The following is a 16,808-nucleotide window of genomic DNA, read 5'->3' on the forward strand; positions in this document are numbered from 1 at the left end:
TTGATCCCTCTCCCCAGCATCCCTGTCTTGCACACCTGAATCCTGGTTTCAGGAGAGTAGAGGGCTAAATTCTGAAATTTGGATTTCATTTAGGGAAAATAATAACAATAATAACCTGCCTTTGTGATTATAAAGAAAAGCTTGAACATATAAAGTAAGTCTATGCTATCAGATTAGATTTTTCCACCTTTGTGAGTGACTTTTTTTAGTGTCAAAGTGTTTAAGTTTCATTATGTGAAATCCAGGGGTAACCTCCCTGGTTCTTGCTGTTCCTACCTCGCATTTCAGATTACCAGGAGGGAACAGTTTATTCAGCAAGCAGCAGAGGGCAGCCTCAGATCACAGACAGGGGATGAAGCTGTCAGCACTGGGTCGCTCAGAGCCCAGTTTCTACCAGGACAACCCAGGAGAGCGGCAGTGGCCACTTGATCAAAGACAACCCGGAATGGGGAGCAGCTGGAAAACCCTTGCTGTAGCAGTGATTCACTCTCCTCTTTTCCATACGCAGCCTTTTTAGAGAGTCTTTGTGCTGGGCTTCAGCGGGCAGTGGTGTCCCACACTGAGGCCTGCCAGTGCTTTTCTTAAACCTTCCCAAAACGGTGGCTGCAGAAGGCCACACGTCCCTTACACCACATCTCAGCTGGCGAACCTGCCCTGTTCTGTTTGTGTGCTGCCCGTGCATTGCTTTGGGAGAGCTGCCTCCTGCAGCTGTGTCCCCCAGGGTTACAGCTAATCCTTGCGTCTGTGATTACAACCAAAACTGTTACCATCAATATATAATGGCCAAGGCTAGGCTGATTGTTTGATGCTGCTCCTTTTCCTTGGTTGGATGAGCCTTAGATATTCATTTCCTGTGAAATCCCTACATTTCCGAGCTCTAAACTTCCTTCCCACAAATATCCTCTCACATAAGCTGAAATTCTGCACTTCCCAAAGCCGTAGGTGCTGTTGGCTCAGATAGTCATGGAGGGCACATGAATATGATAAAGGCAAGCAAACAAGAGTAAAAATACTTTGTTTCCCTGCAGCAGTGACCATCAATTACTGCCATCATGGGCTGAATTTCAGTAAGTACCCTGAGAAAAGACATTGTGTCTTCTCCAAGGTGTCCTCACTGCAGAACAAAGCAGACTAATGTACTGTTCCATCAGCATTTTGGCTTATATTGAATCCGACTCTTGTTTCTGGTTTATGTCTTCAATTATTTGTTCATGCTTTATAATTCTACAGATTTGCTCTCAGCAGCAATGTCAGTATTGTAAGCGTTCGTTATTACTGGAAAGTACTCAGATGGTGAGGCAAGATACTGACACCACATCCTTTCATCTACAAGGATCCCTGTGGTCTCTAGAGAAGTTCTCTTGAAGATACAGACTCAAATTGCTAATCTAATAAATGTCGCTGCAGTCTGCGCTCAGATATCCGCAGCATTTCAGCTTTTCAAGTCTAACCAAACAAGGAATTCCTGAGCTGCAGACTGGAGTCACAAAGTTCCCATCTCAAGCTGTTCCAAGCCAAGGTTTCAGCCTGATTAGAGGTTTCAGTGCTAAGAATGCAGAGCTTGTCCAAGAGGGGAGCCGCAGCTATTCAGGGTGTGTGAGAGATAAGAGCCTAAATTGCAGCCTGAGGGTTCAGAGGCAGCCATCGAGCAGAGCAGACTGGCACAGAGGAGAGGACAGAACAGCAACATGAAACCTCAGCAGTGGGATGGCAACTTTTGGGGAAGGCTGGGTGAGCTGGGAGGCTAACAGTGACCAGGAGAGCCCAGGGCAGGGCTTGTCCCACATCTGCTCAGTTTGGGGAGGCACCAGGAGGAGCAGGACTGCAGGAGCCATGCCAGGCAGCGTGTTCGGTGCTTCTGAAGTTGCTCAGGTCGGACCGGCACTTATTTTGGCACCGTTATTTCCCGGCAAGCTGCTGGATCTGACGAGAGCCAGGAGAGTGACAGATTGCCAGCGTGTTGTGCTGCACATCATGGAGTGTTAGACCACAAATCTGCTGGGAGATGAGGAAGTGGAACCTACCCATCACTGGGCCAAGTCCCACTGCTGCAGAGTGCGAAACTCCCGAGTCAGGGAGCCAAGTGTGAACTGAGTCAGAGAGGAGCAAATCCTCTTGGATGTGTATTTTAGGCCTGTATGAGCAAAATGAGTCAGTCTTGCACAGTTCTGTCCTGCTGACTCCCCAGCCCCCATCACATGGAACTAAGACGGAATTGGGCCCCATGTTTTTATTCACATTGCGTTGGTGATGCATCAGTCCTCAAACACTTAATTTCCCTTGCAGGGGTCCTCAGACATCACCCACTAGTTTCAGCAGGTTCAACTACCATCTATCACATACCTGGTACAGGTTTTACAAAAGCCATTTTAGTTTTTTTTCAGGGCAGAATATTGCAAAATTTCTGTAGCTAAAAACCTGCCAGGAGCGATGCTGATAACCCATTGCATGGCATTATCCCACAGAGAACACACTGACAAGATGCGAGCCTGCTTTTTCCTGGCCAGCAGTTTCTGGGGATCTTGACAGGTACCCTGAATGTCCTCTGAGGTGGGACCAGAAGTGCCCAGCTCTGCCACACTGTGGCACTCTGAGCTTCGGTGTCCCTTCCCAGTGTTACAGCAAGGTACAAGCGAGCTTGGTAATTGCTCAGCCCTGCAGAAAGGTGCTTGGGGCCTGCAGGCTTGTTTCAGATCCTTTTGGCTGCAGGCTCAACTTCCAGAGCCTTCAGTTCGCCCTGTCACAGCTGTGCACTGTCACTGTTTAGGAAATATTTAAACCAGTAACCCACAAGGCCTAGCAAAATTCAGGAAGTGCAGATGTATGTGAACCCGAACTAGAAATTCCTCCTAAGTCTCCGTGGTTTGAAGCTGCTGCATATCATGCAGCCATAGTTTTGTCCCCACCAGATGTGCTCCAAGGGTCTTATAAGCAGAAATTCACAGCTCTGGCACGTACACATACTCCTTTTTTCTCGTGCAGGTTTGCCCTGTGTGCCTACATTCATGGGAGCATTGAGAGTTCCTTCACTGATGGGAAATAAGTCCAGCTGAAAGGAAAAAAAATGGTACTTGGTTTTGTTTTGGTGGTGTGGGTTTTTTGTTGTTGATTTTTTTTTGTTTTGTTGTTGTTTTTATAGTGCCTGACAAAGCAATTTACATTGTAAAACCACTTTTCATACAAATTCTCCGTTAGCAAGCAATCAAACCACAAATCTAGCTTTTAACTGCAAGCTGGATGTGACAAAAATTTTGTAGTAAGCATATGGTGGGAAGAGGCAGCTGATTAAAAAAAAAAGTGTACTGCTCTGAAGTCTGACAGCCAAGGGCCCAATCCTGTGCCCATTGAAATCCATGACAAAACACTAGCTGAACTGAAAAGGGACAAAGATAAAGACAATAATTTGGGATTTGAAGCTGCAAAGAACTTAGGCTTGGCTACTACATATTGAAGTCATTCATAAAGGTGTGTATTATCTCTCAAACCAGCAGGAAACTAAGACTGAGATAAATTTGCTGCCCCATTGACAAAGCCTTGTCACAGTTCCTGAGATAAGACACAAATTTCTTCTTTCACAGAAAGAAACTGTTGTAAAATAGCAGCGTTCATGCACAACTCTTAAAGATACATATGGGTGAGTCTGAGCCTGGCTGCAGAAGTTTTGCTGGTACCACGGATTTCTTTCTGTTCTTTTCATCCTAGCAGCTCATGTTATTTCCCATCTTGTTAGCAATAAGCAGATACATTTCCCATAGCCTGTGTCATACACTCAGCCCATGTGTTGCACTAAGTGCTGTATAGAGATCTGCTTAAATGCAGATGAACTACCATGAGGCTGCTGCAAGCCTAGGGAGGGATTTACTGCAATAGAGATGCTCTTCCTTGCAGTGATTACAGCCAGAAACACAAGGCAATCTTAAGCTTGAATTTTCCTATTGAAGCCCAGAAATAATAAGAATAACGTGTGTCATCAAAAACGATACCTTTGGAATATCTGCATTTTATGCTGCATGTCAAAGGGTGTGTGGAAAACAGCAAGCGCTTGCTTCATGTGTTAAAATATGTATAAATCATACAGTTATCAGGGAAAAGTGTGTAAAGGTAGGAAATAGCTATTCATAATCTTTTTTTTTTTCTTTTCCCTATCAGTAGGAGACTATGTGAATGGAATCAGAAGCAACGGATGGGGAGGCTGCCTGCACTGTGCAGCTGAACGTGGGAGAGCACACGATTGCCATGGAAACCTGCAGTAGTAAACGGGGCTCTTCAGCCGTGAGAGAGGATTTATAGCACCAGGCTGGGAGGAGGCAATTTAATTCAACGATCCACAGGTAAAATGGCACATTTCCCTGCACATTGTCTCCATGCACTATAAAATGGAAAGGAAGGGTAGGTGGTAGGGGAGAATTGCAGCATTACAAAGTTATGAGGTATCTCAAAGCCTGACCTTAAACCCACAGAAGCTGATGCAAAGATTCTTGTGGGTTTTGGTAGGGGCCAGACCTGGCATGCAAGGAGCAGGCATACATTCCTTGTGCACAAAACCAGAGTAGTAGGTAGAAGGATGCAGCATACCTCTGCACAACAAACTGAGCCTGTTCCCTACTTGCACAGCCCTGCGGATGGTGGAGGCTGCAGCTCAGGATCACTGCCCAGTTCGTGCACTTGGTTTGGAGCTGTGGGAGTGTCTGACAAGGACCTCCAAAACAGCTGGTCACACACATAAGTGACATCAAGTCTGCTACAAGTTGCAACTAATGCTTCTATAAGGAGGGATCAGACAAGCGGACAATGATTTATTGCCTTCAGATTCTCCCATTTATTGGCATCCAGACACAGTTGTATGGAGCCATATGAGACAGCAACAATATCATTTTTGCAGTGCTGCCTTCATCACCGCATATTACCAAGATCTGATGACAGTGCCACATATCTTCTATATCAGACATTGCTCACCTGACTAATCTGGCTCCCATCTCAGGGCAATTGTTAAACATAACATACATGGAACCACCATGAGGCCAGGGGGTTCATCAGCTCCTGCAGAACTCCATGCACTTGAGGAATTTGCCTTATTACCATAACTAGTAATGAAGCTCAGCATCCCCTGACTCACCAGGTATCCTAGGCTTACTGTGATTGGATTTAAACACAGTTTAGTATGCACCTGGGCATATTTGTGACGTTAAACATAAGAAGGAAAATTCATTTTGAGCTGAAGAATACAGAGTCCTTGGCAGTAAAAACACAAAGCTTTGTACGCTCTAATCATGTTTTACTGTGCTTTTTGTTCCAATGTTACTTTGTTCTGCTTCAACCTTTCATCAAAGCACTACCAAGAAGAGCAAGATTTCAGCCTCTTTCTTCAGGAAAAGTTTTATGTTCAAAACCCAAATGCTCCAAACAAAAACCCAGAAATCAGGTCCTCCTGTCCTACCTCTGTTGCTGCTTATTTCTTTGTTGAAGTCCTGCCCACCAGAGCTTCCACTTTCTTTTTGCAGGGTTTCCTCTTTATAGTGCTTTCCTTGGGCCTTCAGGAACTCTCAGAGCCCCTCCTGCACCTTTCAGTTCTTTATCTCTGCTCAGCAATTTGCAGGCCATTAATTTCAGACCTGCATCATTTGCAAATGACAGGTGAGAAGCTTATCAAATTACCTAGGTAGAAATTCTTGGGCAGGTGAGTATTTTGTGGCACGTTCAGGTGCTCCGTGACAGCTTGTCTCTGTCGTACAGCAGCTGCCTTGCATCAGCACTGATGTGCCCAGTCCCAGCTGGGACACCAGTTGTGAGAGCAGAAGAGCTTTATATATCCCACTTATTAAAAATAGTTCTAGAGATCACTGCTCATAAATTTACCTGATTTCCCCTTGATTATATTTCATTTACCTCTAAGTGCTAATCCAAAATATTGTCAGTAGAGAAGCAGCAGGATAAGCTAATGCAAACGATTGGTTTTTGCCTTGTTATGCTCTGTCAAGTCAGGTTACCCTCATTTTTAGCACTGTTTCTGCTGTTGTCCCCTGGGATTCTAGACAGCATGGTCATTTAACCCAAGATTATTTTTGACTTTGATTGGTATTTGTTTGGGCATTTTTTTCTGTCTTTTTGGATGTAAGCTGGCAAAAAATATTGTCTTACTATTGATGAAATTAATCTATATGGAGCTAAGTGCAAAGGAAAATAGATACTAGCTGCACACACATCTCCAATGGAAAATAAGCATAGCATGTTTGAAGGCTTAATTCTCTGCTGATGTAAAGTGATGCGGCCCTGTTACAGTAAATAGAGCTATCCCAGTTTATGTAAGTAGAGAAGCTGACCCTGAGGAATCTCTGTTTGCTTGCAGCAAAGTTGGTGGGAGTGTTGCTGCTGTCACCAAGAGAAAGAACTGATGCCCCTCAAAATGACGTTTTTTTAATGCTGAGCCGCTCGGAGCAAGGAGTGCTGCCACTGCAACAATTTGGTAGGAAAATCTGGGCTTGTTTAATTCTGCTGTCTGGTAGAAAGGTGAGAAGTTTGTAGAGACCTAGAGACAGGCAAGTGAAATGCTCTGTCCTGTGCATAGTCTCAACTGGAAGGGCTCCCAGATGTGATTTGTATGTTTCTATGACAACATCATTTGTCAGCACTCCAGTGAAAGTCAAAAGCAGCAGCCAGGAGGTAGACACACTGCTCTGAGCAGCCAAGCCACTCCCTTGGCTCCCTTTGCATTTCCAGGGAAAAGTAAGGGAATGGGGTTGTAAATGCAGACTAACACTGTGCTTTGCTACTCCCAAACGTCTCATCCAGAATCAGGACTCTGCTTTTTTCCAAGAGGCCAATGCAGCCTTCAGGCTGCAATCAACAAAGGACGCAAATGTTTGATCTCGATGGACAACTTGAACAAACATTAATGTTCATTTTGTCCCTTAGGCAATACAGGCTGCTAATCACACAGCGTGATCAATACTTCAGTACATGTTACAATGAAAACATGAGTGCTATGTCAACCATAATGCCGAGATTTGCCAGTCCAGGAAAAATTTAAAATATCAAAGGATACAACTAATCAATAGTTTAAAAAAAAAAAAAAAAAAGACAGATTTTACAGATGACAGAGCAGATTGTCTAATTAGAGTTCTGACATAAATGTTCTCACTAAGTGAATGCTGCATCAGGCCCAGAACCTGTGTTTGAACTGCAGCACAGTTAAACACAGTTCTTTCAGATATAAACTAATGGAGAGTGCACTAGGTTCCTAATAAGTTAGGTGTTTCACTGCTTAATTACCTACATTTAAACATCACAGCTTTTTTCTAGTCTGAATTTGCTGAACTGCAAGTTCTGAAAGCGCCTTTCTTCTATTGCCAGAATTTTTCTTGTCTATAAAGTTAACTGTCACCTATGATTAAGTCACACCTTAATTCTCTCAAGCAAGTTAAGTTAATTGACTTGCTTAGTTTTGCATCATGCCAGTAGCTGATATTTATACCCCTTGCTATTGTGTTGCTTTGTGGTATTATGCTTGGTTTGTAACCTCCCAGTACCAATAGCCTTTCACTGCCCCTTTGTTTTAGCATTTTCATTTTGTTTGTGTCATCTGAACTGAGCAGTTTTCTGGAGCGATGGATTGACATTCTGTACCTTTTTTGACTGTGTCCTGTACTGGACTAACAAGGCTGAAGATACTTTGGTCACCCCAGTTGTTTTTCTAAAAAAAAAAAAAAAAAAAAGTCAGTTCACTATTAGTTTCTTTTCAGGCCTTTGAAACTGTCTTTGCATTCTGTTATTTGCTCACAAATCAGCATTAATGGCGCCAGTAGTGTGTTATGTTAACTGTGCCCATTAACATTCCTATAATGGGAATTATTATTCTAAGAAAATGTTGTTTAATATTGTCATAAACTTGTCTTAGCATTCTGTTTCACTTATTCTCAAGTAGAAGAAATGTAGAAAAAAACACCACCACCACCAAAACTGTATATCCTGCCATAAGCACCTGGAAACACTGGGATGTCGTGACATTTTTGCATTGAATTTCATTGCTAATTAAGAAGTTGACGTGTTTAGACATGAGCCCGTGTGGTTAGACTGCAGCTCTTTGGTTATAAACAGCAAGTGCTTCCTGTCACAAGTGCTGCTTTGGGGACTGGAGGGCTATGCAGCCGGGCGCTCAGAAGCTCTGTGACCTTGCGGTGTGGCTGCTGACACCGCACGGCGCGATCTCCTTTTGCACCTTCCATTTCTGGTCCTGAGCTGTTGGCCAATTAAACAGAAATAAACGCTGTCAGTTACACGTTTGGGAAGCAGAAACTTGGCTAAGCAAAGCAGTTGAAGTGTAAATATTGGCAATCTGTTTTAAAAACAAACCCAAACAGGCTTGCTTGTAATTGATGTCATTACCAACTGTTCCAATTTGAAAAGGAAAGAAAGCCCCCTTCCAAGGTGAGAATGTGTATTTTCCCCCTGGGCTTTGAAGTATAACAAAAGATTACTTTTTATTTGACTTAGTGCTAGTAGGCGGTTTTCTCAGACTTCCAGCAGGAGAAATTGGTTATTTGTCTGTTGGCTGTTGGAACTGAAGTTGGTGAAACAAACCCTTTGCCATCGTTGTAAATATGAGCTAATTGTGAATAGGAGCTCGGGGTTATTTGCCTGAGCAATAAAGCTGTGATAAAAAGTCTCTAAGGAAAGCCTCCTGTTGCTGACATTCAAATCTTTCTTCTTACCAGTGGAAGAGAGGGCTGGGCATGAAGGACTCACCCTGGGCTGGGGAAAGGAAGCTAAAAGCATCCTCTGTGTGTCACCTTCCAGACAGTGGGAAGGGGTTTGACCTGGCCTGACAGCCCAATAATATCCCACCCACCATGACTCTGGCTGCTGGCTCTGAGCACTGTAGCTCTGGGTGTGAACCTGAGCCCCAGGGAGGGTCTCTTTGCTCTGCAGTTGTGGCTGTTTCAGGCATGCATGCACACAGGTAAATTATTCAGAGAAGCTCGTTACTCAGAGCTTTCCCTGGGTATCTGTGCTCCAGGTGCTTTTAAGAGACAACCAGAGGTAGCAAAACAGCTCCTAACTCTCTGATGATCTCTCTTATTTCAGGTATGAATAATATTTCTGGCTGCGAGTCTCTATTACAGGTTATCTGCAGATTGTAATAACCTCTTCTGTGTCTACTTTGGAGAGGAAATAATCATTATGGAGTCCCACTCCCAGAACAGAGGAGTTTTGTTGCCTTAGGACCAGATTCAGTGGAAGGAAGGATTGCAAAAGCTCTTGAAAAATGTAATTCCTTTCCAGGTCCTGAAAAAAAAAGCAGCACATCGCAGCGGCTTTATTCAGACCCATTAGATCTTCCAGATGCATGCAGGGTTCTGCTCCCCAAAGACAGATATTAAACCTCATTCTTCTTAATGCATTGTTTTAAATAACAGGAATAGTTAAGCACTCCTGCTGAAACCCATCCCTGCCCCCTCAAGAGTTTCCTGCATGGCTCTGGGCTGTTCTGAGGAGGATGTTGTTGCAAATCACTTAATTATGTTTTATGAAAATCCCAGAGCCAAAGCAAACATTCCAGGTTCAGACAGGCTGTGTGTGGCCCAGAATCGTACATCAGCCTTTACACCTTCCAGGGATATTTCTATCATCCCCTTTTTCTTAAATAAGGCTAACTTCTCTCTTACCCATCTTCACTCTCATTTCAGGCTTACTCAAACCGCTTTTATTGCAGCTCAGAGCTACATTTAAGATCTTCAGAAATTAATTCTCTGTCCTTTCCCAGGAGGAACGGCTAGAAGTGTGTAGCTTCATTGTCTCCATTTTACAAACCAGCATACAGCAGCACCAAGGGCGATGTTTCACAGGAAAGCAGTCCCATCATCCTCTCCCTTTTAGCCCCATGTTCTTCATGTGGAACATCCCCCCTGCACGGAGAGGAGGTTTGCTGGGTTATCTTTCACTTGGATCACTTCTCGGATTCAGTTCAGTGTGTGGCTGCATGAACATTTGTGCTGGATAAGTGTTGACAAACCACTCTGCCTGCCTGCTAGCAGATCATTTATAGCATCTATCTCTGAATAACGAGCTTCTCTGAATAATTTACCTATGTGCATGCATGCCTGAAACAGCCACAATTGCAGAGCAAAGAGACCCTCTCTGGGGCTTAAGCTCACATTCTCTTCAGCCACTAATTAACATTTCAGTAACTGTTGCCTTTTTCTCTGTGCTGGTCTCTTTATCCCAATGTTTTTGGGAACCTGATAGGGACTCTCTGTCTTCAAAACTATTGCTTTTCTGTCATACATGTTGGAAATGAGCTAGGAGTGAAATGATTGTCTGTGGGGAAGAGGCAGGAACTGGATGCACCTGTCCATACACTAGGGTCACCTGTGTTCTTTCACAGGCAGTCACAACAAAATGAGTGCAAGAAAAAATATTCTGTTCTATATCCACAGAAACTGAGACCACAGCCTGCTTTTCCTTGCAGGCTACCTTTAAAGGAATTTAGAAAATGGCAGCCTTTTTTTTTTTTTTTTTTTTTTTTTCAGAATGCAGTATGATAGCAATGTGCTTCAAAACCTGCTAGTTGGGAAAAAAAGAAAGACAGTTCAATGTGATGGTGTTTAATTCCAGCTGTTGCTAGTAAGAGCTGATGATTACAGTGCCAGTTCAGCAGCGCTTCCAGTTTGGGTCTGTCAGTGCTGGGAGCCTGAATTACAATGCTCTTCTTGCACATAAACCCCAGCAGAGGCCACCAGCAATCCATTCCAGGAGCCCCTTGAAAGCTCCCATGCTAATTAAGAGAGATCTTAATGTCTTGGAGGGAGTGCCTGACTCCTTGGTGTGTCTGGATGGTGAAGACATCAAGGTGGTGGGGGACTGTTCCTAAATCCTCATGATCCATATATGCTTTGCAAAATCTGATGGCTGGCTACCGTGTTGCTGTTCTGTATTACGGTCACCGCTTTTCCCTCAGCTTTCTGTGCCTTGTTGCTTTCACGGTTGTCTCTTCTAAATTGTAGGAAACGTGATGATAGAGCTCCTCTGTGCTGTGTTGTGATAGCTTTGGATATCAGTGCCTTAAAGAAATACTAAGAATGCCCCAAGGAGTTAAGAATCCTGCAATCCTGTCGCTTAGTGTTGTGATCCTGCCTGGGTTTATGCATGAAGCAAAGTTGTATCCAGGCTGTGCTCAGACACAGAGGCGTTCAGTAACTAGAAGGAAGAAGAATTCAGGTAATTTCATGGGTCTCGCTCTTTACTAGCAATCAGTGGTGTCTTTAGATGAATAAAAAGCTGTTGGCAGCGGTATTTGTCAGCAGAGGTAAGTAATGTCTATCTAACACAAACCCTTCATCATCCTGTGATGGATTTTGTCCTATTCCATACGCTGCCCCCTTTCTCGTGATCCATTCCTCCTTTTTGTTGCTCTTTGCAGCAGCCCTCTTCATATTTAAAGATTATTGCTCCACTTCCTCTTGATCTTACCCAAACTGAACAAATCCATTTCTTTTACCTTTTTCTCATAGGTCACTCTTGAACACGTTCATCTGGAGTTGTTCTAATTCTCCATGTCTTTCCCAATGCGTGATGCAATGTGGACACAATCCATCAGATGAATTAGTGGTATTTTTTGAAAACCATTGGGGTTTCTTTCTCTCTGCACACATGTAATCTGCCTGGTTCATTATAGCTGAGCAAGAGATCTGAGCTGTGGCTTAGGTCCAACTACTTGCAGGGAGCTCTTGGCATGAATGTGTAGGGTTAACCAAACCCAACCCACAGCAAAGTAATTGAATTATTTCGTCTAATGAATTCAAATCTATTGTGACCCGTTAGCCACTTGTACAAGAAGAGAAAGAAACTGAGTTTGTCAGATGATAAATTATCCATAGCAAATTCATGAATTTTAGGGCCAAAGGGGACCATTACGCTCATCTCAGCCTGACCTCCCGCGTAACCCAGGCCGGGGAATTCGACCTGGCGATTCCCGTGTCATTAGCTTGTGGGTGACTCGTTTGCTCAGAGCTCTGTGGAATACCATAGATCTGGCATGGGCCCAAACTGGAAGCTGGCCTCCACCCTCCTTTCTCTTGCTCCCCTTTCCAGCATTGTTTCTCTAAAGGGCAATTACTCCATCTGCCCACGTCCACTAAATGCAGACCCAGTGCTGTGGGCAGCAAAGCACCCTCTGTCTCCTGCGGTTGAGGAAGCTCCATAGCCAGAGGCAATAGCAGCTGCTTTTCATCTTTTGCACTTTTTTCACTCGAAGAGGGGCTTGTGGGGAGGCACAGACAACCCCCCTTCTGGAAATACAGACTCTCATCGGGCTGAATGGTTACTCCTTTCCTTGCTCTCATGAATGGCTGCTTGCACCAGGCTGCTTGCTGCTCTCAGAGAAACCACAAACCTGGGTTAAAAGCTGGCCGGTGCGAGGCATGGCACCCCAGCCTGGCCTCTGGGGCTGCCTGGGGTCTCTCCAGCAGGGCTCTGCACAACTGAGCCCACTCCGAAGCTAAGACACAGATACAACTTTGTTTATGAGCCTTCTTTTGGATTTAACTGCCCAATCAATTACTTCTTGGGAGAGAGGCTTTTGTGGTTTGCTAGTAGGGTGTTATTGATGGTGGTTTTCCCCGAGCAGGATCTCTGCTTGCTCTGGAGAGGGGCTTTTGCACAGGTCCCTAGGGTGAAACGTGCCAGTAAGTAGGACGTGGCTCTGGATTCCCCATGACCACAGGGTCCCCCATGACCGCACGGCTGAGGGGACTGCAGAGCAAGCTGCTGGAACCCACCGAAAGCCACAATTTATGCCTGTGCTTCTTTGGGGAGTCTGCAACGATAATGAGGTTTAATTTGGTGTTGCTGGATAAGCAGCACTCATTTACAGGCAGGCTCCTGCCGAGCAATCAGCTCATGAACCTACAGGAGCGTTGCAGGCCGTGGAAAACGGAGGGAGATGCATGCAGCATTTGAAGTGCCCTGCATCCAGCTCTGGACACATGAGAGGTGATAAATAAGAGGTGCTAGCGTCCAACGGGACAGCTGCTGTGGGCTGGAGGGAAACATCCCTTTTCTGAGCGTGTTTCTTGCTGCCACAGGTCCTGGCTGCTTGCTCAGTGGCTCCTGGCGATGGGTGCTGCATCGGGCTGCCGGGGGGCTGCTGGTGCACCCCTGCTGCTGGCGTGGCTGTGGCTGTGCCAGGTCCTGCTGCTCCTCCAGGTGCAGGCACTCGGTGCTGGGAGCAGAGCCTCAGCTGGGCAAGCCACGAGAGGTTTTACAGCAGAGCCGAGCTGCTGCAGCTGGTGGGGAGCAGGAGGTGGTGGGGTTTGCTGCTGCACCAACCCCTTTGTGCAGGAGCCGTGCCTGCACCTCGACGTGGGCACCGGGGGCGAGCGGGCACCCAGGGCGAGGGCACCCAGGGGTGCTGCTCCGCTCCGGGGCGGCGGCAGCGGGGAGCCCCGCGGCCGGGCCGGAGGAGGAGGAGGAGGAGGAGGAGGAGGAAGGGCCGCTGCCCGCCCGGGGCTGACATCAGCCGGAGGAGGGGCCTGCCCGCGAGTTTCTTTGCTCGGCGCATCACTTCCCGCTGCTGCCATACTCCGGTGCCCGGTCCCGGGCTGCTGCTGCGGGGCCGGGGCCGGTGCTGGTACCGGTGCCGGTCCCGGTGCCGGTCCCATGGCGTTGCTGCCCGCTACCGACAGCCCGGGCTCCGCCGCCCGCCGGCTCTACTCGAGGTGAGCGGGGCCGAACCGGGGAGCGGGGCCCCGGCACGATCGGTCCCTGCCCGCCACTCCCCGGAGCCTCCCCGCGACCCCGCAGCCCCCCGCCGGGGAGGGGAAGGGTGGGAGGCTCCCCCCGGGAGGGAGAGGGCTGCTGCACCCGGGTGGATCGGGGGGAAAGACACCGGGACGTGGCGCTCCCCCCCCCCCCTCCCTCCGTGGGGCGGCTCTCGCCCGGTGCCCGGGACCGGGAAGGGGCTGAGGATGCTGGGGGGGTGCCGGGGTTTGCAGCCCGGAGCCATGGGTGCTGAGGATGCTGAGCCCTCGCCCGTGCTGGGCGTTTGCATGGGAGGCTTCTCAGTCGCACTGCAGAGACTTCAAGGCTCAGCTTTAAAACTGGGCGCTACACGGGTTTGTGTGAGGCTGGGGAAAAGAGCTTCAGGCTCTCTGGGCTTTGTGCAAACACCGGGGCTTGGCTCTCCTCTTCGTCCAGGTCAAAAAATCAAGAAGTCTGAGCAGGAGGTGATTTGAGGCCCAGCAGTGCTGCTTGGAGTGTTGTTCATCCTGTTAGAGCCTCGTTGTGTTTTCTTTCTCCTCTAGTAGTCACAAGTGGGGGTAACGCAGTGTTTGCATGGGAGGGGGATACTCGTGCTATATGCAAGATAGTAGTTTGCCATCAATTCATTTTCTCTGTTTTGCAGTTATTAGAATGGCAATTAGTAGGATGTCTCCTTCCAAGCATTGGTTTGTAAGGAAAGCAGGTGCTTTCTGGTATATCGGTTCCTGGGGAAATGAAAAGTCAATGCGGTTACAGCCACTGGTCTGCCTGCCCCAGGAGCTGCAGGGAAATGCACTGGCTTTTGATCAGGCTTGATCTTTTTTGTTCTTTTTTTTTTTTTTCCTTCTTGAAAACTTTTTGGGGAATTGACTTTTCATTTTGGGGATGGAAATCCTGGTGGGGGGCTGTGTACCCCCCCTGTGGGCCTGTCCTGCACCACAGGCAGCACTACCAGCCGTGCAGAAGAGCAGTGGGAAATGTGACTTGGTCTGGGCAGCTCCTGCAGCGCTCTGCAGGCCTTGGAAGCGTGTGCCAGGGGAGCCTGTCCGCCTCTCCTGCGCTGCTAACTGGGGCTGTAACTCTGGAAGTTTCTCTGTAACTTCACTGGCATTGCCCTGGAGAAGTTTCTAGCTCGGAGTAGGTGACTCTAAGCCCTGGGTGACAGAAGCTCGGGTGCCTCTGAAGTAGTAAAGCTATGATGACTACTATCAAACAGTATCGAAGTCTTTCTCCGTGTGTACTTATTTTCCATCGGAGCAGTAACTCTGGTGTAAGACCTGCCGTGGGCCCCTGTGTGGGCAGGGGGGCTGAGAGAGGAAGAAGGCTGGGCTGGAGAGAAGCGTGCAGTGAAATGGGAGCATTTGGGGCCTGCTGGCAGCAGGTGTCCTCCTCTTCTCTGTGTCGTAGAGAGTCTGGCTTGCCTTTTTGTGCTGGCTGGCCTCAAAGGGGTGGGAAGTGGCCAGCACCGAGCCCATCAGATGATTCCCTAGGAACGTGAAAACTGAGATAAAAACTTGCTTAGTTCGTTCCTCCTTCCCTTGGTGTCCCCCCTAGGCCTCCCCTTCTCTTCCTTCACTGTTCTCTTTCGGTGCTGTGTTCAGGGGAGCTGCTGGCTGCTGTCATGTTTACGAACTTCTCTTGATTGTGTTGTAAACAGTCTCCATCTCACTCATTAATGTCACTTCAGTGGGTACCTGACCTGAATGTGCGCCGGGTAATTAGAGAGCTCTCTGAGAGCACCGGGGATCTTTCTAGAGATGGTGGCTTTCTCCTGTTCTGCTAGGAAACTGAGGTGGGGGACTTGTCAGCTTTCTGCTGCTGAAGGCAGCGAGAGAGGGCATAACTCAGCACAGGGTTAAGGCAGGATAAACCTGTGTTTACAAGGCAAGTTGTGGGAAAAACTCCACCACAGGGATGGACTTTGCTCTGGAACAGTTCCTGTTCGCTTTGCATGGGTGTCCAAGGAATCAACACCCTGGGATCCTCCAGTTGCTTTCCGGGTGCTAGTTCTCAGTAACTTTCACAACTTTAGAAGAACAGGCTTGATGTAATACTAAAAGCAATGTTGTGTTCTGTTCATTCAGAAGAAAAAAAAAAAGTTGTGCATTGTTTTCTTTTAAGATACAATTGAATACCACCTCTTAAAAAGAAGACAAATATTTTCTGTCTGCCTACCCACAGAGATAAAAATTAGCACCGCTGGCAGTGCGACTTCTGGCATTTGTTGGGAATTTTCCTGAATGTTCACACGAATAAGCCTTCTGCTGATAATTACTGGCTCTCTATTAACTTGGGCTGGGTTGGAGCAGCAGTGTGGTGACAAAGAGCTTTGTGCCCTGCTGGAAATCCTCTGAGCATGAAGGTAGGAGGGCTGTTGGCTCACAGGAGGAGGGCATGGCAGGGGAGAGGAGGGTTTGCTTGTCCTGTAGGACAGGGAAGGGGCTCGGGTGGACTCGCTGCAGGTCTGTGCTGCTGGCAGCAGCTACTGCAGCCCCTGGAAGTTGGTGGTGGAAGTAGTGGGGCTTAGGAGAGGGATCGTGCCCTGTGCTGGTGGCTGGCTGAGCACCTGGGTGCCTGCCGGAGGTGTCAGCTGCTGTGGCTGCATGCCCATGGCCCAAAGGCTGCTGTGCCCATGTCCCAGAACACGGGCAACCCGCCGGAACAGCCGTGGTGTGACTGGTGTGACTGGACGGGGTTTTGTGGAGTGGGGATGAGTTGGTGCATCAATGAAAATGTGGTGCTTTGCACCACCAGGGTGCTGGGAATGGCCCTTCCTTGTCCCTTGAGTTTGTAGATCCATCTTGAAACTGCTTATTACATTTGAGATTATTTTTTTTTTGTCTAAAACAGTGATTTTTCTTCTGTAGGCCTGTGCAGTTGGTCTGATTTTGGCAGAGGGATGGCAGAGCGATGTTCTTAAACAGAGGCAAACAAACAAAACAGGACAAACATTTCTAAAATAGCTGTGCTGCACAGTAGGTGACCTGGGCAAAAATTCCCTGGTAGCTTAGTCTGCAGTAGTGGTTTTGTTGGGATCTCTTTGGAACTGTTTT

The 16,808-nt window shown here is 47.2% G+C and overlaps 1 protein-coding gene and 1 long non-coding RNA gene across 4 annotated transcripts in view; one reads left to right on the top strand and one right to left on the bottom strand.

Annotated features, from left to right (window-relative positions):
* Positions 1–1,683: 1,683 nt before the first annotated feature.
* On the bottom strand, positions 1,684–5,568 carry LOC311422019. The gene is made up of 2 exons (XR_014685140.1): positions 5,438–5,568; positions 1,684–3,049 (listed from the first exon to the last, which is right to left on the bottom strand). It is a non-coding gene; the product is annotated as an uncharacterized lncRNA (long non-coding RNA).
* Positions 5,569–6,351: 783 nt separating this feature from the next.
* GPSM1 (G protein signaling modulator 1) overlaps positions 6,352–16,808 on the top strand; it is a 71,325-nt gene continuing 60,868 nt past the window's right edge. Inside the window, exon 1 of one of the 3 annotated variants that reach the window (XM_084494263.1) lies at positions 6,352–6,463. Coding sequence is in view for 1 of the 3 variants with exons in the window: in XM_084494262.1 (XP_084350388.1) it covers positions 13,654–13,712 (59 nt within the window). In the remaining 2 variants the exon portion in view is untranslated. Of the gene's footprint in view, positions 6,464–10,757; positions 10,850–13,543; positions 13,713–16,808 lie in introns of those variants that run through there. The other 2 variants (XM_084494265.1, XM_084494262.1) reach the window with 2 other exon arrangements.

The sequence above is a fragment of the Aythya ferina genome (genome assembly GCF_964211825.1).
Source record: "Aythya ferina genome assembly, chromosome: 20".
NCBI classification, from domain to species: domain Eukaryota; kingdom Metazoa; phylum Chordata; class Aves; order Anseriformes; family Anatidae; genus Aythya; species Aythya ferina.